Raw genomic sequence first — 21,877 nt, 5'->3', positions numbered from 1 at the left:
TTCATTCACTTATTCTACGACAGATGGATTATCTCCAGGGGACTCTGAGGGAAAACATATCAGTGCAATATGAAACACACGGTTTGAAAGAAGAAGGCCACTGATTTAATTTATGGACAAAAAATACATTTATAAAAGGGTTATTTTTAAGAGAAAAAAAAAAAAGACTAACTATTTCAGTGTTCATACATGGTTGGCTGAATAACATAAATCATATATCGTCACTTAAATACTGAAGAAGAGCTCATTGAGTTAAAGCACATCGTAACCTGTTGACCAAAACTCAGAGATAATATGTTCCCCAGCTCATTTCACTTTTTCTTTGTGTAATTCTACACAGATGGATTATTGTTAAACAATGTTGATAAATGGCCTGTCGGATCAGTTTGTACCACTGGGGAGAACCTGGTGGCTCCTTGTAACCAGAGCTCAGTGGACACCAGTGATGAGGAGGGCGTCCATGTTGGCAGACAAGGCCCCAGGCAGGAAGAGGCCGCGGCGGGCCTCTCTAAGAGCTCTCCTGGACGACCTCCTCCACCCGCACCAACACGCTCTCCATCATGTCGAACGTGTGCAGCGCAGAGTGCAGAGCCTGGTGCACAAATACAGTCAGTTAAACATCACGTCCACCACGTCGAGGAATGCAACAGGAGGACTTGCTGGTGTTTCATTGCACGTGCGTACCTGTATCTGAGACTCTGACGTCATGTGTGGCAGCTGCTCGTCTCCAACAGCAACAGAGAGCATGGAGTCACCTTTGACCTTTCCCTTGTGGCCCGCCATGGTCCTCTGGAGCTCCATCTCGTAGTGGGCCCTGGACATGTTGAGGCCCACGCGCAGGGGCCGCATGAAGCGCTCCTCCAGGTGGGTCAGCTCCGTCCAGACCCCCGTCTGACCGGACCGGGGAGGGAGCAAGGGGCAAGGATCAGAACCACACCCCGCTGGAACTCAACCCCCTCTTATGGATCACTATTTCTATCAAGAAACAACCCCTAACAACGAATGGGAGTTCAGACGACTGAAGAGCAGGTTTAAAAGGGCCGGTACCTGGTTCTGTGTCACCTTGTCCCTGAGGACCAGGTAGCGCAGCAGGTTCAGAGACTCCATTAACCTAGCAGGAGAGGCACACAGCACAACCTCTGAGCATGAGTCTCTCAAACAGGGCGTCCATCCATGTGGTACAGCCCGCCTAGAGCATGAGGTCCATGGTGAGTGTGCGCGTGAGGTCCTGACCGGTCCAGGTTCTGCAGCAGGTCCGTCTCGGGTCCGTCTGGGAGGACGAGCACCTGGCGCAGCAGAGGCATGAGGTGGGCTCCCAGGAACCAGTCGTTCTCATTCCCTGGCTGAGGACACACAGTGTTAAGACACGGACCTAGACACTGGTACCCCGCCCAGAGGTCTCTGAGGGGGCTATGTGGAAGAGCTCGGCCATGAGGAACCCCAGAAAGTGATATCAAGCTAAACGTAAGCCTTATCAAGCTAAGGCTTGTCTGGGTTCAACTGGAGAGGGTTGAACTCTAACCTTGAGCTGACAGAGCTTTCGACTTGAGCCCCAAAGGTGTTAAGGGCGTGTGTGTGTGTGTGTGTGTGTGTGTGTGTGTGTGTGTGTGTGTGTGTGTGTGTGTGTGTGTGTGTGTGTGTGTGTGTGTGTGTGTGTGTGTGTGTGTGTGTGTGTGTGTGTGTGTGTGTGTGTGTGTGTGTGTGTGTGTGTGTGTGTGTGTGTGTGTGTGTGTGTGTGTGTGTGCGCGTGCGTGTGCGTGCGTCCACCGTACCTTGAGGGAGAAGTCGATCTGGCTGCGGATGTTCTTGATGATGTAGCCCTCCACCCCCGAGTGGCTGCTTACCTTCAGCATGCACCTGAAACCACAGCCAGCGGGGGGGACGTTAGCCTCCTCGTGGATCAAACACTTCACGGGAGCAATGAGTCCAAGTGAGTCGGCAATAGGGCGGGACTTACTCGAAGAATTTGTACTTGGCTTCCACATCAAACTTATCGATGCTGAGCTGCAGCAGCTTGAGGCCTTTAGTTCTCTGTCGTCAGGAGGATTCGTGTTAAAAGCAATAGTGAGTACTAACAGCTGTCACCACAGAACACGTCACTGGCTTTAAACAACTAGGTCATTGTTATCTATAGAAGGTCCATCACACATTAACCAAAACGACGCCAAATCTAATACAGAGTTGATAATTTTAGGAATTGGTAACACACTTGATAATAAGTGGAAATGGTGACTTACCAAGTGATGAGCTGGACATAAGGTCATGATCTTTACTAAATTCTACAAAACAAAAAATAGTGTGCAAGAAGAAGAGTAAACCATGAGCAAGACAAATGTGACTCAAAACCCATGAGATCATGTCTTTACAGATGACATAAGATATTACATATAAAAGGTCAGCATGAGCTGGTATGGATCAGAGTGTCAGGTATCAAGTGTTGACCTGGGGAACACTGGTGAAGGTCTTGATCTCCAGCTCGTTCACAGAGACGCTGCCATCGACCACCGTCACCAGACTCTTCTCGTACAGCTCCTGGTGATGGGAGAGAATCTCAAAAATAGGGCACAAAGCACAATGTAAGACTGGGATTTGTGTTGCATCAATGGAAGGCCAAAGGTCGACTTACCTGGCCCTTGTGGATACAATGCTCCTCAGTTCTATACAAAAACAGTAGAACAATATGTTGAATGTAACACTGACACACAGTGTTTTTAATGGGTACCGCTATCCAAACTCAACTCATTGGAGAGAGGGGTCTCATCTGAACCAATAACAGCGGATGACATCCCGGGCGCTACGTTCTACTTTCAGACTTGCATAATTCATTTATTGTGACAATGACAAGCGACAACGAGTCTGAGACTATAAATTGATCAGCTAATGTTAATGTTTGCAATGTGTGTATTATTGAGCAAATCATGAACCAGCTCATGGGGCCTCCATCTTGAGACCCCTCTGAGAACTGGCTGTAGTATGGTGGTCAGACAAGCCAGGATTTCTACATTCGATTCTTTCCCTGATCCCTGATCTTTCCCTATCATGGTCACGTCAAGATACACCAACAGCACTCCTGTCCCCCAGGAGGATTCATGCATTGACATGTATCAACAGAGGTCAGTATACAGGACCATTGCATATACCTATACATAACATATATACGGTAATGTAATATAAACTAATCGATCCACTCTGCCCAGCAGGTACCTTGACAGCAGCAGGTTGATGTGCTCCATATTGCACCTCAGCATGAAGATCGGACTGGAGAGAGAGAGAGAGAGAGAGAGAGAGAGAGAGAGAGAGAGAGAGAGAGAGAGAGAGAGAGAGAGAGAGAGAGAGAGAGAGAGAGAGAGAGAGAGAGAGAGAGAGAGAGAGAGAGAGAGAGAGAGAGAGAGAGAGAGAGAGAGAGAGAGAGAGAGAGTAAGGACATGTATTGACCTTGTTTTAAAAGTTCCCTGTATGCTAATTGGGTGATCACCTGTAGACGGCGGGAAAGGTGTCGATGGCGACGTGGTGGACGAACAGCAGGTGGGCCAGGCTGGCCAGGGACTCTTTGGGGTAACGCACCTCCTCCTCCAGGAAGCCCTCCGCCCTCCTCTTCCTCAGCACCGGGTGGCTCACCAGGCCGGGCAGGCTCTCCCCGATGGCGGTGAGGCTGCTCTGTTCACACACACACACACACACACACGCACACGCACACACACACACACACACACACGCACACGCACACGCACACGCACACGCACACGCACACACACACACACACAGTGTGAGACTTTTGACACGGTCTAGCGGCTAGACGCCCTAACCGCCACCTGCCGATGTAGGGCGTGTATTTGAACACTTTTCACTACACTTTACTCTATACTGTACACTTTAATACAGCTCATTAATTATTATTACTCATTACTTATGACCACTGTTTTAGTTTATATTATTATTAATGACTTTTTTATTATTATATTATTATTATTTTATTATTTTATTATTATTATTTATTATTGTTATATACACTGCTACTTATTCGTACATATTTTTACTTATCTTATTTCCCCTATCTTGTATTGTTTCTGCTATGTGACTGTTGAGGAACCAAGCCTTAGAATTGTACTCGTGTATACTTGTAAAATAAGATGTTTTCTAAGTAATTCAGATTCTGATTCTGATTCACTGTGAGTCACTTTGGTTGCGGAAAGCATTTTCTTTCCCAATGAAGCGATAGGAAACAGTAATGATAATGTTGAATATGTATGCCCTCGTGATTAACCCAACTGTGTTAGATTCCCCTTCTCCCCAGTTGAAGTGGTGATGGTGAACAAGACGCCGTACCAAAACATCCAGGGCGAACTCCCTGAGCGGAGAGACGGCCAGCGGGTCTGAATCCTGGAGCTGCACTTGAAGGAGAGGCTCGCTCAGACTCTTCATACAACTACAGTACGGAGAAACAAAAGTCACAATGAAGGACGCAATGGAAGTGCAACCAACTGTTACGCCCCTCAAACCCGGGGCTTTACCACCCATGGTTGGATTGGCTCAACCACGTAAATACATCAGGGTAAAGAGAGTGAATGCCCCCTGACTATGAGAAACGCATCAAAGCTAACGATAGTTATGTAATTCAAACTCTAGTACACAACCATAACGATAGACATAAGACTAGCCCATAAGGCGGGCTAGACGGCATGAAAGAGAGCCTGACCACTCACAACTTGAGCAGCTCCACCCTGAGCTCATCCTCCTTGTTGGGTCTCCCTCTCCCTCCCCCTCCCCCTCCCCCTCGCTCCGCCTGGCTGGGCGTCTCCTCCCGGGGGCCGGCCAGGCTCGCCCTGGCCTCGTCCACGAAGGGCCTGACGAAGGCCATGAGGCTGGTGCAGCAGTGGCAGAGCGGGTGGAAGTCGTCCGCCTCCTGCTCCCTGCTGCGCGGCGTGGGCAGCTTGGCCACCTGCTCCAGCAGGGTGGAGAGCACCATGCCCAGGGAGGAGGCCTTCCGCTCCCCCAGACGCATCAGCACTGGGAGGAGAAGGAGGGGGAGGGAAGCAAGAAGATTTCATTTCACGGATTCCATTGATCCGATTTTCGCCTGATAGGGAACCGATCACAGAACGGGGAGGGACGGCAAGACGATGACGACGTCATTGCGACACACCGAAGCTTGTAGTTTACGGATCCAAAATGGCAGCAGACGCGTTACCTGAAGCGCATACAGGTGGAACTCAAGGTCCAACTGAGAGAGGCGAAGGAGGAATACAGAAGGAAGGTAGAACAGAAGCTGCAGCATAACAACATGAGGGAGGTCTGGGATGGCATGAAAACCATCACAGGCTGCAAGAAGAAGGGCAGCATCACAGGAGAGGGGATGCTGGAAGAGCAAACCAGCTAAACCTGTTTTTTAACAGGTTTGACACTCCAGCTCCCACAACCAGCGATGGTCCACTTCACACCCACACCATGTCCATCACCTCCCCAAATTCCACCACCTCAGACTGCAGACCACCCCCACCCCCACCCTCCACACCCATGGACAGTTCAACCCCCCTCCACACCACCATCACCAAGGATCAGGTGAGCAGAGAGCTGAGGAGGCTTCATCCAAGGAAAGCAGCAGGCCCGGACAGAGTGTGTCCAAGGATGCTTAAAGCCTGTTCTGCTGAACTGGGGGAGCCACTCCAGCATGTCTTCAACCTGAGCCTGCAGCTGGGGAGGGTCCCAATGCTCTGGAAGACTTCATGTCTCATCCCGGTTCCTAAGAAAAAACACCCCAGGGAGCCGGGTGACTTCAGACCAGTAGCACTGACATCACATATTATGAAGACATTTGAGCGGCTGTTGCTCCATGTCCTTAGACCCCAGGTCCACCACGCACTAGATCCACTGCAGTTTGGATACCAGGAGAAGGTGGGCGTGGAGGATGCCATCCTCTATCTGCTCCATAGGGCCCACTCTCATCTGGACAGGGAGAGCGGCGCTGTGAGGATCGCGTTTTTTGATTTCTCCAGCGCCTTCAACACCATCCGGCCGCTCCTGCTGAGAGACAAGCTGACAGAGATGAGAGTGGACCCACTCCTGGTTACATGGATTACGGACTACCTTACAGAGAGACAACAGTATGTCAGACTGAAGGGCTGCACGTCAGACACTGTGGTCAGCAGCACCGGAGCACCACAAGGCACCGTGCTCTCTCCCGTCCTCTTCACCTTGTATACATCCGACTTCCAGCATAACTCTGGGCTCTGCCATGTGCAGAAATACTCAGACGACACTGCGATAGTTGGCTGTATCAAGGATGGAAGGGAGGGGGAGTACAGGAGCCTGGTTGAGGACTTTGTGAGGTGGTGCAGGTCCAACCATCTGCAGCTGAACTCCTCCAAGACCAAGGAGATGGTGGTGGACTTCAGAAGGAAGAAACCACATCTCCTACCCGTGTCCATCGAGGGGGTCGATGTGGAGGTGGTCAGGACCTATAAATATCTGGGACTGCAGCTGGACGACAAGCTGGACTGGACAGCAAATATGGAAGCTTTATACAGGAAAGGGCAGAGCCGTCTGTACTTCCTGAGAAGGCTGGGGTCTTTCAACATCTGCAAAAAACTACTGCAGATGTTTTACCAGTCTGTGGGGCCAGCGTGCTCTTTTATGCTGTGGTTTGCTGGGGAGGAAGCAGCAGGAGGAGAGACGCTGGTCGAATGGACAGACTGGTGAGGAGTGCTGGCTCAGTAGTGGGAACAGAGCTGGACTCTCTGGTGACAGTGGCAGAGAGAAGGACCCTTGACAAACTGCTGTCCATCCTGGACAACACCCACCACCCTCTGCATGACACCTTCACCAGGCAGAGGAGTGTTTTCAGTGGCCGACTGCTGTCCCAGTCCAGCTCCACTAATAGACTAAAAAACTCTTTCGTCCCCCTGGCCATCAGACTGTACAACAGCTCCCAGTAAAGGCAGGGAGGACAATAGATTACAACAATGGACATTTTATTTATTTATTTATTTATTTATTTATATTTATTTATATCTGTATTTTTGCACATCCATCTGCACTGTTTTTATGTGTGTTTTCGGCTGCTACTGGATACTTGAATTTCCCCCGGGATTAATAAAGTATATATCTATCTATCTATCTATCTTACCTTTCGATGCAGCCTAAACCTTAGATAGTGTTCTAAGTAGTTTAGTACGCAAGTTTATTTTGAAAGAATAGCAACTTGCGGCGTTAAACTCTTTCATTACCAAGAAGGATATCTTTGCCCTGCTACCAACAGGCTTTGATTGGCTATGAGCTACGTACAGACTCATATGATAAACATTCGTAGGGCCCAATAAACGGCTCCGGGCAATCGTAAACCACGCCTCAAATACGAGAAAATTAATGTGTGGTCCCCAGACCTCATCTCAATGTAGATTGAGATGAGGTCTGGCGTTAGCCAGGCTACATTTATATAGGGCCTATATAATGGCCACTCAAAGCGCTGTACAATATTGCCTAACATTCACCCATTCATGCACACATTCACACACCGACGGCGGAGTCAACCACGCAAGGCGACAGCCAGCTCCTCGGGAGCAGTCAGGGTGAGGCGTCTTGCTAAGGGCAGCTCGAGTCGACACCCAGCTAGGAGGAGCCGGGGATCGAACTAGCAACCTTCCGGTTACCAGCCAACCCGCTCTACCTCCTGATACACATGCCGCCAAGAGGTAAACAGATGGAGGGAGAGGTGAAGAGAGGTGTGGAGAAGAGTGGCGGGAACACAACAGTGACCAAAGCCCTGTGTTCTCCCTGTGGCTGCAGCAACACGCACAGCAAGCAGTTATTACAAATACAAATTGAGACCTTTAACAGCAGATATAAGAAGGTGCATGTCCATTGAGTGTTCGCGATCACTCAGTAAATCAGTGAGCTGTACGTCAGAGCATGCTATGTAAAACCGTGTGTTTGAGAGGTATGATGCTTTACCCTCTTTCAAAGGCTTGAGGAGGAGCAGGAAGGCGCTCACTAGAAGCTCCACGGGCGCCTCCTCCACCTGCTCCAGCAGGCCCACCAACAGCTCCTTGGGGCTGCACACCTAACAGGGACCATACCGCCGCACTTAGATTCAGACAATGCAAAAAACAGCATTTTTTGCTATGCACATTCAATGTTACCATTACAAACGTGAGCATCGTAAAGCAGAGGAGCAGACCTTGAGCAGGTGCTTGAGGATGGCTTGGCAGTGAGGCCGGTTCTTCACCTCCTGCTTCAGCATGACCTGGACCAGCGGGTCCAGCAGGTTCCAGCCCATGCACTTCACCATGGCCTGGGCACAGACAGACAGGTGTACGTGGTGAGAATGGATGCTAATGGAACACATTCAGGTCTTTTCTGTCTGTTGTAGCATTTTGCCGTGACTGCGACTGGATGCCTGGACCCTCCTTATTGTTTAACCGGCCGACACCCCACCACCATGTTTAGCCTGTGTATGTATGCATGTATGTTCGTGAATATTGCACTCCTGATCATCCCTGGAAGGAGGGATCCCCCACACTGCGCTCCTCCTCTAGATGTCTTCCTTGCTAATTAGGGGAGTTTTCTGTTGCCCTTTGGGGGATTAGGGTCAGGGGGGTGCAATAAATATATGGCCTGTTAAGCCCTTTGTGACTGTACCGGTGATTAAGGGCTATACAAATAACATTGAATAGAATTGAATTGAATGAGCCTATGGTGTCTCTCTGAAAACACGCTGGTTGAATCATAACAAATTCACAAACCGCTGATAGTCAAGTGCAGCTGTCCATAGGAATACTAGAGATAACAGGGGGCGGGACAGTGTGTCGCGGCGGCTAGGATAAATGACTGTCTGCTCAATGACTCCATAGTGGGACTTGAGTGCACACCTCTGACAAAACATACACTGTACAAATAAATAGGCTATATACAGTATTCGTAAGTAATTTGTTAATACAAATGGCAGTGATTGACCCCCCCCCCCCCCCACCACACACACACACCTGATTCTTTTCATCCACCAGGATACTGAGGACCTGTGCACTGTGTCCCTCCTCGATGCAGGTCCGCCCAGCAGTGTTGAACACATCGTAGTCCTCTGGGCTGTACTTGTCGTCTTGCACTGCTTGCTGTGAGTGACAGAGAAGAGAGTGGGACAGATACGGGGAAAGACATAGTATTATATAATATGCCTGCAATAGCAAAATCCAAGCACTAATAGAAGTACACTATCCATGACAAATGTTAATGAGATTGATTTACTAAATAACTGAAGATACACTAGTATCTAATTGCTAGAGATATTATAGTATAGTAAAGAGATGGGTAGATGAAGTAATGAGCTGAGTGGAGGAGCAAAGGGCTGTACAGAGCAGGTCACGTCAATCACGCATCTTTTACTCACACATTTCTGAACCACATCACTGAGTTGTTCGAGGGCCATTGCAACTCAGACGTCTCTCGTCTTTGCTCCGCTGTTACAGGGTATTCCTGGGAGGGGAGATGTAAAATATAAATGATGTGCACTGCTTAGTCTTTAAAATTATAGTTTTGTTACCAGTGTAGAAGATGTTGCTGAATGCATAACGCATGGAGACACAGTGACAGTGTACATCTGAGCTACGCTGTTTCAATCGTGTTTCCTTTTACAGTGGCATTGCGTATAATAAGGTAATATATCAAACTAAAATATGTAGACACATTATCGCCACGGTTGTATAATCCGTTAACAGTAAACAATAGGAAAAATCGTACTGTACACTTACATTACTACGGTATCGCGAAAAGTAGAAGAGTTTTGGCCGCTGTGGTCTGCCGTAGATTACTGACGTCAGGGGTCAAAGTTTATCCCTCGCAAAACAGAAACACAGGAGGGAGAATCTAAATGTGACAAGAACGAAAATGTCTGCTAAAAAAGGTATATACAGTTTCATTATAAAATAAACTTTCCGAAAACATGGCTGATACAAGCTTAAAATTCATAAAAACATCAGGAGCGATAAATCCTCGCAACCATGCACGTTGTTGGTGTATACTAAAGTTTAGTAACACCTAGAAAGGGATCATCTGACCATAACATGTCACTATTTTGCAGTATCAGGTAGCAAGGCAGTGAAAGCCAGACACGCCGAAGAGGAAGCGAGGAGGTTCGTCTGTCTCTCAACTCCGCAAAACACTATTGGTTTGGTTTTAAACAAGTGTGATGGTGATGGTCGTGAAACCTGTTACTGGCAAACTTTTGTTCTTACTAAGATTGACAAACAAACACCCATGTGCATGTCTTAGGAGAGAAGTGTTGAAGGAAGCTCTGAGAGACAAGCTGGACCTGGAGAAGAGGGGCTCTGCAGGTGTGGAGCGGCTGTTGGAAGACAGTGTGCCTGAAGACTTCCTCATAGACTGTGTATGTACACACAAGTCTTAAATGTAAAGCCATGGTGTGTGTGTGTGTGTGTGTGTGTGTGTGTGTGTGTGTGTGTGTGTGTGTGTGTGTGTGTGTGTGTGTGTGTGTGTGTGTGTGTGATGTCTTCCATTCAATGCCAAGGCTCAGCCTCCAGATGTAGGACTAATGACTACTAATTGCTGCAGTACTCTTCTGTGGTACCAGCTTCCTCACTTCCTCTGTTCCTGTTACAGGCTAAGTTCATCACCCCCGCCAACTTCAAAGACGTCAATGAGGAGAGATTCATTGCTAAAATGTGTGGATATCCTATATGTGAGAATAAACTGGGCAAGGTAAGATGTTTTGAAGAGGCATGTATTGATCTTCTTTGGATAATGAATAGGACAATTGGCAATTTAAATTTCTTTTCTTGTTTCCTTACATTGTTTTAGACTAGTTGTACATTGAGTTAAATATAATGTAACATATTATGGATGTAAAGAAAGGCTGATAAGGAAGGCTTATATATTTTGATAAACATTTTTCTATTGTCACGGTAGGTTCCAACTCAACTGTTTAAAATCTCAACCAGGAATAACAAAGTCTACGACATCACTGAACGCAAGGTGAGTTCTATTGATATGAAAGGTTATGTGTTAACCGGTATGAATTAACTCACTCTTGACTTGTCACTCTGCCCGTGTCTAGTACTTTTGCAGTAATTCTGCTACAAAGCCGCAAAGGAGTTTGAGCTAAAGATCTCGACCACCCCTCTGTGGCTCCGGCACCATGAGAGGTAAAGTTAGTAGCTTCAACACGTTTGGAACAAAGTCCTGAATCATACCTGAACCCCTGCTTACCTTTCCTCTTCTTATTCTTCCTCTGCTCGCTGCCAGCCCTCGACAAATCACACTGCTGAGGAAGGGAGATGGGTATGTGGAACCCTTTTTGTGGGTAAAATGTATCATTTAGAGTTGTGAATAAAACGTCCCCAATTTCCTTCTTATGAAGATCCTTAAGTATTTGAAATAGTCATAATATATTCTTGTTTATGTTCAATACATGGGCTAATTCCAAACCACCAACCAACAGAAGGCGGGTAGCCGACTTCTACCCTCTGATGTTTGCCTTCTTTCATGCTGTCTCTCTGCGTTCAGCGGCAGCACCGGTGCGGAGGTGAAGATAGCTGTGAGGCGTCTGCAGGAGGAGGACATCGAGGGGCCCGCCGTGGCCTCAGCGCGTCCTCGGACCCCCAGCGCCCCAGGGGTCTCCACGCCCCCGGCTCCCTCCACAGCGACGACAGTGACGACGAGCAGGGCTTTGTTTCCAGTATCGTCACCGGCGAGCGCCCCGGTCCCAGGGTGCACTGGGGCGAGCTGCCCACGCGCACGGACCCCCGGGCCACACACAGAGGCAGGGGAAGGAGGAGGAGGAGGGGGAGGAGGGGGAGGAGGGGGAGGAGGGGTCGGCATCGAGAAGGTCGAAAAACATTGTAGAGGAGAGAGGAGAAGTTGGAGGAGAGTCAGTCGTATGTAAAACAGAGGACGGAGCGGGCCTCGGAGGGCCATTGAACCTCGATCAGCGCACGCGCCCCTGCCCAGCGGACAGCAGACACCAGGGGCGTCGGGGGAGGAGAGCTCTGCACCAGCACAGTCTGTGGAGGTGGAGGAGGCAGTGGCTCTACTCAAGTCCTGTAGCATTGCTCAGCAGGTCGAGGACACCGCTCCAGTACACACCGGCACCGGCCCGCTGCAGGGTGGGGCCGCGGGCGGAAGACAACCGCTCTGGTCAGCGGCCCGCCTGCGGACGCGCCCGGGGACGGGACAGAGAGCAAACCTCTGACAGAGTCTTCCCAGACTCTGGACCCCCACCCGGCTCGGGACGTGTCTCCGCCGGCCCGGCCTTGCCCGACACCGGGCCTGGACGTCACCCAGGTGGGCATGAGCAAGAGGGGCGCGGCCGGCCTACGGGAGCTCCTCCTCCTCCACCACGGCCCCGCCCAGCCCAACTCTCTCCGGGGAGAACCTCCTGGAGAGCCTGAGGAGAACTCTGAACGAGTGGCGCACCGACGGGACGCGTGTGTTCCTGTACGGCCCGGACCCCGCCCCCGTCGCGGGCTCAGAGGAGGAGAGAGACGAAGGGCTGGGGGAGGAGGAGCTGGATGAGGATGACCTTGAGGAGGATGTGGTGGTGGTGGTGCGGGCAGGACGGAGGACGGAGGGCGAGGGCTGCGGGCCAGGCCCAGCGCCCCGGCCCCAGACTACGACACGCTGCAGCAGGAGACCCGGGAGCAGGAGCTCCGCGTGCAGGAGTTCTACCAGGGGAGCTGCGTCCTGCCTGGGGACGCGGAGCGGCCCGCCGGACACCCCCAGGTGAGAGAGAGAGAAGGGGAGAGGAGAGGGGGAGAGAGAGAGGGGGAGAGGGGGAGAGGAGTGGGCAGAGAGAGAGAGAGAGAGAGAGGAGAGAGGCCGAGGGGGAGAGAGGAGGAGAGGGGGAGAGAGAGAGGAGAGAGGGAGAGGGGAGAGGGAGAGAGAGAGGAGAGGAGAGAGAGAGGAGAGAGAGAGGGGGAGAGGGAGAGAGAGAGAGGGGAGAGGGAGGGAGAGAGGGAGGGGAGAGAGAGAGGGAGAGGGAGAGGGAGAGAGAGAGGGGGAGGAGAGAGAGGGAGGGGAGAGAGAGAGAGGGAGAGAGAGAGAGAGAGAGAGAGAGAGAGAGAGAGAGAGAGAGAGAGAGAGAGGAGGAGAGAGAGAGAGAGAGAGAGAGAGAGGAGAGAGAGAGAGAGAGAGAGAGAGAGAGAGAGAGAGAGAGAGAGAGAGAGAACTGAGCCATTCAGGAGATCAGGGCACATGCTATGAGAGGCAACGACCAAAAGGGGGCACTATACTGCAAACATTGAGTTGAAATATGCTAGGCACAAGCTGCAGCTACCTAATGAGGTCTAACTACCCCTGTGCCTTGTTTGTCTGTCCCTGGATGGTGCAGGCTCCAGACCAGGGCCGGGACACCAAGGACCCCATCCTGCCCCTGGTGGACTCCCAGGCCCAGACCCTCATCCAGAAACGCATCACTGTGGACCAGCTCACCAGGAGGTGTGTGTGTGTGTGTGTGTGTGTGTGTGTGTGTGTGTGTGTGTGTGTGTGTGTGTGTGTGTGTGTGTGTGTGTGTGTGTGTGTGTGTGTGTGTGTGTGTGTGTGTGTGTGTGTGTGTGTGTGTCCCACCATTATGCTGATGTTTGCAGGCGCAGAGAGTTTTAATTATGACCACTGATTCCAGAATTTCCACAGTCACTTTCTCATATTATTGTCTAATAATCTAATATCAGAAGAAACACGCATCCAAGTGGAGGGGCAAACTGAGTTTGGACTCAGTACCTTGTAGCCATTTAACATCTGGGTTTCAAAATAAGTTGCTTCTACACCATCAAATATGACTGTTTGTCATAGAAGTTTAACGTTTTGTCTTCATGCTTCCTGAATTAAGTCTAAAGCCATTTATGAGATCCTCTTTCATGCTAGTCCATTCAATTCATTAATTTATGAATGATATACACATTTACAATAAGTTATTTTCTATCTTATAAGAGATTCATTAACAGATTTTAAACTGGTATTTCCTGGAATGCTCCATAATGATGTTCCGTGACGGACGTGTGTGTGTGTGTGTGTGTGTGTGTGTTGTTCAGCCTGAGGAACATCGTGGGCCCTCTGGGTCTGACCATGACCGACGTGTCCACACACCTCAACGACCTGGTCCGCACCTTCAGGTCAGCCCCACTCACTCACCGCACACACACTCCATAAACACACGGCCTCTGGGGCGTCACACACACTCCATAAACACATGGTCTCTGGGGCATCCACACTCTCGTTTCCCAACAAAGTCACATGACACCTGATGATAAAACTGTGGGACTTGGCTTTCTGGGAAATGTAGTCTCTTGATTTGAAACTACAGCTCTGGCTTCTCCTAAGCGACCATAGATCATTTTAAGGTCCAATTTAATATTATCTCCTCTTGGAATCAGCTTTGTGCAATAAATACACTTGATTACGCCTTTTCTGAGTGTGGATTCCAATAAATAAATGACCTATTTCTACTTTAAAGTAAAAGGTTATTTTAGCGTTGAATGAATTCCTGGAGGCAAATCGTTGGCAGTGTTCACACACTGCTGCATCAACTGCCATTAAATCACTGGCACGGGAACACTGCCAATGACCACTTCCTGTTGACCCCCAACCCCCGCGTCAGCCGTCAGCCACTGGGAGTCTATGGCAGGAAACTGGTCCAATTCAAGTTCTGTCCTTTGCTAGAATACTGTTTAAACTACACCCTTTCAGAGTAACACGATCCAAAGACTCTTTTTTCTATTTTTGCAGCCGGGAATTAATCTTTAAGTGATGGGCTCTTGTATTTGGTCACCAAAATGCAACGGCAACAGGGAGTGCCTAATATGATGGATTTGTGACAGAATTCTAAAACAAGAGGGAATGCTTAATGCGTGGAAGAGTTTCTCAATTTAGACCCAAAGCTATTGTGTATGATTCAAAATGATTGACCCGTTTCATAATGCATTTTCCTCATAACATTCTGCTGTGAGAAAAAAAAAATCTGTTTTTTAAGTGATAAACAGATTGCTTTTCACAAATCAATGTCTTGGTTTTGGCTGAAGCGGGTTAATCATTGTCTTTCTCCATTGCAGTTTCACCAACACCAACATCATCCACAGACCCCCGGAGTGGACCCTGATAGCTGTGGTCCTACTCCACCTGTAAGTCTTCTCAGCTGTGTGTGTGTGTGTGTGTGTGTGTGTGTGTGTGTGTGTGTGTGTGTGTGTGTGTGTGTGTGTGTGTGTGTGTGTGTGTGTGTGTGTGTGTGTGTGTGTGTGAGAATGTTGACTTATGTTGACACACCTTAACAGCTGGACAGCCTGCTCTTCAGGGGGGGGGGGGGGGGGTAGCCTTCAGGATCAACCTCTTCTCAACGCTAAACAAAGACGCCTCATGTGTTTGTGTGTGTTGTGATACAGTTGCATGATACTGGTTTAAGTTGACGTTCGGGGGGTGATTCCTATCTGATTGTGAGGCATGTATATACATATACACGCAAGCAGTGGGTCTTTAACCCCCAGGGGGGTAGAGCCACGGCTCTGGGTCAAAGGAACTAGGGTATGCAGGGTGCTGACTGGGGGGGGCAGTGGGGTGCTCAAGGTTCCTCCCTGTATAATGCCCGGGATAACAGTTCCGCTCCTGTTCCTGGGATCCTCCGCCTTATTTGAACATCTAATCAGATCATAAATCAAGTTCAGAAAAACGATGAAGTCATTCAATCTGATTCAATAAAAACCCCGCACGCACACACCGCCATGCACACACACACACACACACACACATACCATTCCCTCTCTAATGACTCAGGAAGCGTTGAACAATAAAGGTTTTGTTTAACTTTGTATTCTCAACCTAAGTGAGCTTTTCGTGTGTGTGTGTGTGTGTGTGTGTGTGTGTGTGTGTGTGTGTGTGTGTGTGTGTGTGTGTGTGTGTGTGTGTGTGTGTGTGTGTGTGTGTGTGTGTGTGTGTGTGTGTGTGTGTGTGTGGGTATGGTAGCATATGTCTGACTGGGACCGTGTATCCCTGAGCAGTTCCTTGTTGCTCCTGTCTGTGTACACACAGACGCCTCAGTGCCTTATCTTGTACTAGTCCAACAACACCCCCCCCCACACACACACACACACACACACACACACAATCTATATCCGTGATGTGGACTATATGATACACTCACTGCAATCCTGTACACTTTCTGTCCAAACACAAGTCTGTACACACACACACACCATAAACACCACTTGTAAAAGGCGGATGGGAATAATCTCACCTGACGCCCAACTGAAGCGGCCAGCAGGAACTGAAGGGCCAAACAGAACTCTGATTTATAACCCGTTTCAGATTGGACTCTGGTAAAATGCTCCATGATGTTGTTTTAGACCTGAATTACATTTATTCAATGCCCATTTCTTTCCACTTTATTTTTTATTCTTAAACATACATCTCTGGTTTTCTTCTTTCAGAAACTAAAATTAGCAAGGGGCACTTGAAGTTTTTTTTTTTGCTATTGATAATGGCATCGTTTTATTCTAGGTTGACAATTTGGTCAATATTCTTCATTGGACTATATTGATTATCGACTCTTCCATCGTCACCTCCGTGTCTGCACCCTGTCTCTCTCTCTCTCTCTCTCTCTCTCTCTCTCTCTCTCTCTCTCTCTCTCTCTCTTTATTCATACTGCACACATCCCCACTCATATTAAACTCTTAAACTGCACACTTCCCCACACACATCAAACTCTTCTACTGCACACGTCCCCACACATATCAGGCTCCCACCGCGTCTCTCCGTCATGAATAATTTGTTGGCCTGCGCTATGTGTCTGCTGCCGGGCAGCTGTGCTCGGCTCCGGCCCGCTATTGTCACGGCCGGCTGAATAATGGATGGCGCAACACTAGACCTCGGGGAGTGAGGCAGGGGACGGACAACAGTCACCTGTAGACGGGTAGAGGCAAGGGGCGGGGCTTTGGCCCAGAGCTGCTCCGCCAACAGATAGACCCCAATAAAAAAATAACTTAAAATATGTAATGCGCAAGTAAAGCCAATAATAGTGTTGAGGCATTGTGAAGGTCTAACAGAGGAATTCTAAACTAAAACACAAATACTTTCAGCTGTAGAGAGATTGGGAAGGATGTAGATAAAATCAATGCCGTGCCAATGCTTTCCTCTTTGCGTTGACGCCTGCGGATTCATCTCTGTCTGCACGCTTTTTAATTGTGTGTGTGTGTGTGTGTGTGTGTGTGTGGTTAGGTTGGCGGAGGTGTCGGCCGCGGTGCAAGGGGCCCTGGCGGCCCCAGGGTCCGTGCAGCACGTCAACAAGCTGCTGCGGGAGCTGAGTCTGCAGCGGCCAGATCTGCTGACCTTACTCCAACTCTTCAGGACCCTAGCGCACTGACACACACACCTGCACACCTTTTGGTTTGCAACGACGGGGACAACGAGAAATTGACAATAATATGAAATAAAAAAATGAGTAGGCAACATGTTGGTCCTCTGATGTGATCTAATAAATGTCAGGTCGTTCCTTACGCTCGCTCAGTTCCGTTGTTTGTTTAGGAATTGATTTGTGTGCAAATATTTTTTTCACAAAGCGGATGATATGCCTTACAGTGATATAAACAGGCTGTAAATGTTGCCATGGTACAGCAAACCTTCTGGGATAGACAGCACAGGCAATTCAGGTTTCTAAAAACAACCATAAAAGCCTGTTACTTTTTAGGGGGAGTAAGCAAACGAATTTAGTAATATGAGGAGTGATAAGATAATTTGAGCTGACGGTGCGTGTGGCTTGCCGTAGTAATCAGGCCTTCCTCCATATCATGCTAAGAAAACCTCGCCACATGAAATGTTTCGGGTCATAAGGTAATTTGTTCAGGAGGCCTGTGTGTGGATATGTCCATTAACGTCCATAAATCCTGGTTCCTTTTGAGCTGACCTGTAAATTGTGGTCGTGATTGTTGGAAATAATGGTACGCGATTTGGTCATATTTAAGAACAAGGTTTAATTCATTACATTTCAAAATAAACAAGTATACGACTAACCCTATGGATCCTACATGAAAAAATAAAATAAATTAAAACGGCAAATTAAATATTCTCTCCGCTATAAATATGTGCTTTTCTTTAAAGTACACAATTCTTAATCCAAGAGTCGGTGTGCCGGGCCTACAGGCCTAGAGTCATAAATAGACAATTAATCATAATTAATATGCAAGTCTCCAGCCCTGCATTCGCCACAGAGCAGAACGGGGCCTCAATAACAGGCCTGAATAAAGACTTTAGACCTGGAGGGCCCTATGGTCTCTCACGGGCTCCCTGGCTCAGAGGCCCGCGCGTATAGACTTTCGTGGGTTCAGGTGCGCAATCTGTGCGTCAATCCTTACTTCAGTCCGTGTTGCGTCTCTTTGTGTCTCCGCAGGTCCACTTTCCGCTGGAACCCTTTGCCGCACTGATCGCAGCCGAAGGGCTTGAAGCCCGTGTGTTTGCGGCTGTGCGTGATGAGGTTGGAGCTCTGGCTGAAGGCCTTGCCGCACACCTGGCACTTGTGGGGCTTCTCCCCTGCAAGGACCCACAAATAAAAACATCCACCCGTCAGTCCATGGCCTCTACTATCATCTGAATCAGAATTACTTTTATCACATCTTACTACAAGAGTATACGATTGCCACGATTGATTCTAGTGCAAAAATGCAGTGCAAATTACAGAAATATGTATTTAAATAATCTGTTCTGGTAGTTGATCAATTCTTGTGCAAAAAATGATAAATAGACCTGCTCGGTTTGGATGTCCCATCGACCACATCACGGCGCGTGGGTCTCACCTGTGTGGATGAATGTGTGTTTCTTCATGTCGGACTTCTGATGGAAGCGCTTCCCGCAGTACTGGCACGGGTACGGGCGCGTGTCCGAGTGAATGAGCAGATGCGTGGACAGCGTGGAAGAGCGCTTGAAGCTTTTCCCGCAGATCTTACAGTTGAAGCTCCTCTCCTATGGGGATCACAGGGCGCGTTAGTGGACACCAGCATCAGGGGATAGCCCGGTCTACAGAGCTCGTAAGGGCTTCCAGTCCCCACCTGTGAGTGGACGGCCCGGTGCTGGTCCAGGCTCACCGCGTGGCCAAAGGTCTTCCCGCAGATATCGCACTCGAAGGGTCGCGTCCCGCTGTGCGAGCGGCGCACGTGGACCTCCAGGCCGTGCGGCGTGGAGAACACCTGTGGGACAGAGACACAGGTCGATATCAAAAAATTATGAACGACAACAGCAACAACAAAAAGTGTATACGTTTTAATCCTGACGTTTTAAGAGGGGGTCTCACCTTGCAGCACTTCATACATGTGTAGGAGCCGTTCACGGCCTCGGTGTTGGGAAAGCTCCGATCATGTTCCGATTTAATTTCCTTCGGCTTCTGCTTGAGGTTTAGATAAGCCTCCTCGTCCTGAATCCGGTATGTTTTGCGCGCGACGGTGGAAGCATAGTCCGGATAACATCCACCGTGCAGGGCGCCCTGCTGCGGTGCGTAACGGGGGTCGGCGGGGCCGTGGTCGTCGGGCCCATAGAGGCTGACCGGTGAGTCGGGCTCCCGGGGCCTCTGGACATGCTGGTAGGTCCTCTCGACCAGGTGCCTCATCTCCGAGCCGGGGAACGACGTCCAGGCGGCGTAAGGAGCGAACGGGCTGTTGAAGTGGTGGCCGTCCTCCACGATCCTCACGGAGCGGCTCTCTGAGTCTTAAGAGTAGATAAAAAAAAGAGTTTTATGAATGACGGCTCGATGTGAAGGTTTGAATATAAATTACCGAAATTACCTTTTCTTTATTTTAAAGTAGAAATGTATCATTTATTCATTGAAATTCACACTAAAAAAAGGCCTTATTAAGTGTATTTATTGCCACAAAGCTGATTCCTATATATACCTGGGGAGGAGGACGGAGACGGGGGACGCCAGAGGTCGTAGTCGGAGGATGAACGGTCACACACGCTGCCCTCGTAGCTCCGCGGGGAGCAGGACGAGGGGTGCGCCGTGCGCCCCACCCGGGACTCCGGGGACAGCAGGGCCTGGCGCCGGCGGGCCTCCTCCTGCGCCTCCAGACTTCCCTCAAACTCCACCGTAGCTTTGTGCTCTGATAAAACACCCAGAGATAGGTCATAACTGTTAGGGTACTGTTAGAGGCCTGCATGGATACAAAATCATACAATGACGTGCAATGCAAGCTCAACAGTGGCTGCTACCAAGACCACTGCTACATATTTTTACATCATTTATTTTACTTATTAACTGTATCTTGTTTTATTGCTGCTATGTGGCTTTTGAGGAGCCAAGCCTTTTTCTCGTGTAGGTATACTTGTACAATTAGATGTAATAAAAGTAATTCAGATCCAGATTCTGATATATGTCTAGAGGCTGGTTCTAATGGGACCTACCTGCAGAGGCGTAGGCCAGCACGGTGTCGAGCCGGATGAAGTCGTCCTCCAGGTACCGCTGCTGGTGGTAGCTGTGGGCTTTCTTACTCTTCACAAGGAAGGACCGAGGCATGGTTGTGGGTTGTGTGTTTTCTGGGGGGGTCTCTGGGGCTCTTCCTCCTGGGTCAGGGGCCTTTTGCAATGCTCTCACTTGCACACCGCTCTGCCTCTGTCACTGGAGAGATTTAAACACCATTGGTTGTTAGGTGATCCGGCATCAGGATTTTTGGCTTTCGATTACGCATGCGCAAAGCAACCCCTCGTCTACCAGGTGTTGTCGGGCAGGTGGCCAAAACAGAGATCCCTGAGGGGTTGTATGAAGATGGGATCGGAAACAAAGCTATTCTGTTCCAAATAACTTCATACGCTTGCTAAATATAGACAGCCACTGTTTGTTTTTGTTGTAGCTATTTAGCAATCAACCGACATTTTATTTGTTGATTCGATTTTGATAGGCCTAGATTAACACGATTTGTAGCCCATCCTCTCAAAATGAAATAATCTACACTTTTCTTGATAATTTTACGATACCTCCCGACACTGATAATCTTTGGCAAGATATGTCCATCAAAAACATTTTTGGATGGTTTGTGGATGCGCTGATCCCAGCTCTTAGATAATGACCCGTTTGTTCCTGTAAAGCGACACCTGTAGGAGTGCTGCAGGTGTCCCGTTGATGACACGCGTCTACAGGTCACCGGGCAGCAGTCTCCACGACAGCCTGCGACCGTGGACCCGAGGTATCCCTTACCACAGCCACTCTTTATCCAATAACTTAAGCCTTATTGTCTCTCACATCATTAATTCCCCGCAGGGTATTATCTTTAAAATCACCCGTAGGCCTACTCCACTGTTTTAACGACTCACTAAAATCAAAAGTTTGAAAAAAATAACAAATTGATTAAAATCCTTGGGAAAGCAAAGCCGTGTTATCGATTTTTCTTTGCCTGAGAAAGGATTTGTTTATTGCAGCTGCAGCGAGAGAACCTGTGTTAGTTGACATAGCGACACAGGTTTCCATACTCATATACTCACAGCAGCTGGTGTCCACGCGACTAGAAGTTCTCTAACTTCCCATTTGCAGAAGGTTGAGATTCAGTTTTTAAGACTTAAATCCCTCCCGTCTCTCTCTTTCTTTCATTCTCTCTCTCTCTCTCTCTCTCTCTCTCTCTCTCTCTCTCTCTCTCTCTCTCTCTCGCTTACACACTCCCTTTCTCACACTGACTCTCTCTTTCACACTTACCTCTCTCGTCTCTCTCCCCCCTCTCTCTCTTTCTTTCTCTCTCTCTCTCTCTCTCTCTCTCTCTCTCTCTCTCTCTCTCTCTCTCTCTCTCTCTCTCTCTCTCTCTCTCTCTCTCTCTCTCTCTCTCTCTCTCCCTCTTTTTCAACTAAAGTCATTTGTTCCATTGCTCCTCGGCTCACCTCCACCTGATGAATAAAGCAGACAGCAGCTTGTTGAGTAAGA

At 48.9% G+C, this 21,877-nt stretch overlaps 3 protein-coding genes across 4 annotated transcripts; 1 reads left to right on the top strand and 2 right to left on the bottom strand.

Annotated features, from left to right (window-relative positions):
- Positions 1-82: 82 nt before the first annotated feature.
- On the bottom strand, positions 83-9,830 carry glmna (glomulin, FKBP associated protein a). Its single transcript, XM_060059665.1, has 18 exons — positions 9,741-9,830; positions 9,380-9,465; positions 8,979-9,104; positions 8,174-8,287; positions 7,948-8,056; positions 4,704-5,007; positions 4,327-4,426; positions 3,476-3,657; positions 3,205-3,258; positions 2,627-2,657; positions 2,443-2,532; positions 2,238-2,279; positions 1,958-2,031; positions 1,773-1,857; positions 1,234-1,343; positions 1,048-1,111; positions 685-891; positions 83-592 (listed from the first exon to the last, which is right to left on the bottom strand). The coding sequence occupies exons 2-18, from the start codon at positions 9,416-9,418 to the stop codon at positions 509-511; spliced, it is 1,815 nt and encodes a 604-aa protein (XP_059915648.1). The 5' UTR covers positions 9,419-9,465; positions 9,741-9,830; the 3' UTR covers positions 83-508.
- On the top strand, positions 9,775-17,483 carry rpap2 (RNA polymerase II associated protein 2). The gene is given in 18 exon segments (XM_060059212.1): positions 9,775-9,892; positions 10,070-10,121; positions 10,261-10,375; positions 10,609-10,707; positions 10,915-10,980; positions 11,063-11,072; positions 11,075-11,150; positions 11,251-11,286; positions 11,512-11,585; positions 11,588-11,833; positions 11,892-12,113; positions 12,164-12,372; positions 12,374-12,557; positions 12,560-12,726; positions 13,334-13,440; positions 14,034-14,114; positions 15,051-15,119; positions 17,206-17,483. Coding segments are annotated over 18 exon segments (1,974 nt in total). The 5' UTR covers positions 9,775-9,876; the 3' UTR covers positions 17,351-17,483.
- gfi1aa (growth factor independent 1A transcription repressor a) lies at positions 17,295-21,597 on the bottom strand. Of its 2 annotated transcripts, XM_060059666.1 has the most exons (7): positions 21,448-21,597; positions 20,374-20,587; positions 19,866-20,072; positions 19,271-19,680; positions 19,029-19,166; positions 18,777-18,942; positions 17,295-18,513 (listed from the first exon to the last, which is right to left on the bottom strand). In XM_060059666.1, the coding sequence occupies exons 2-7, from the start codon at positions 20,483-20,485 to the stop codon at positions 18,335-18,337; spliced, it is 1,212 nt and encodes a 403-aa protein (XP_059915649.1). In that variant the 5' UTR covers positions 20,486-20,587; positions 21,448-21,597; the 3' UTR covers positions 17,295-18,334. The 2 variants fall into 2 exon arrangements, with proteins under 2 accessions (XP_059915649.1, XP_059915652.1); XM_060059669.1 differs by lacking the exon at positions 21,448-21,597 and having other exon boundaries at positions 20,374-21,426.
- Positions 21,598-21,877: the final 280 nt, after the last annotated feature.

The sequence above is a fragment of the Gadus macrocephalus genome, chromosome 8, assembly GCF_031168955.1.
Source record: "Gadus macrocephalus chromosome 8, ASM3116895v1".
Lineage (NCBI taxonomy): Eukaryota > Metazoa > Chordata > Actinopteri > Gadiformes > Gadidae > Gadus > Gadus macrocephalus.
Note: the sequence above shows the minus strand (reverse complement) of the source record. Positions and strands in the feature narration are given on the sequence as shown.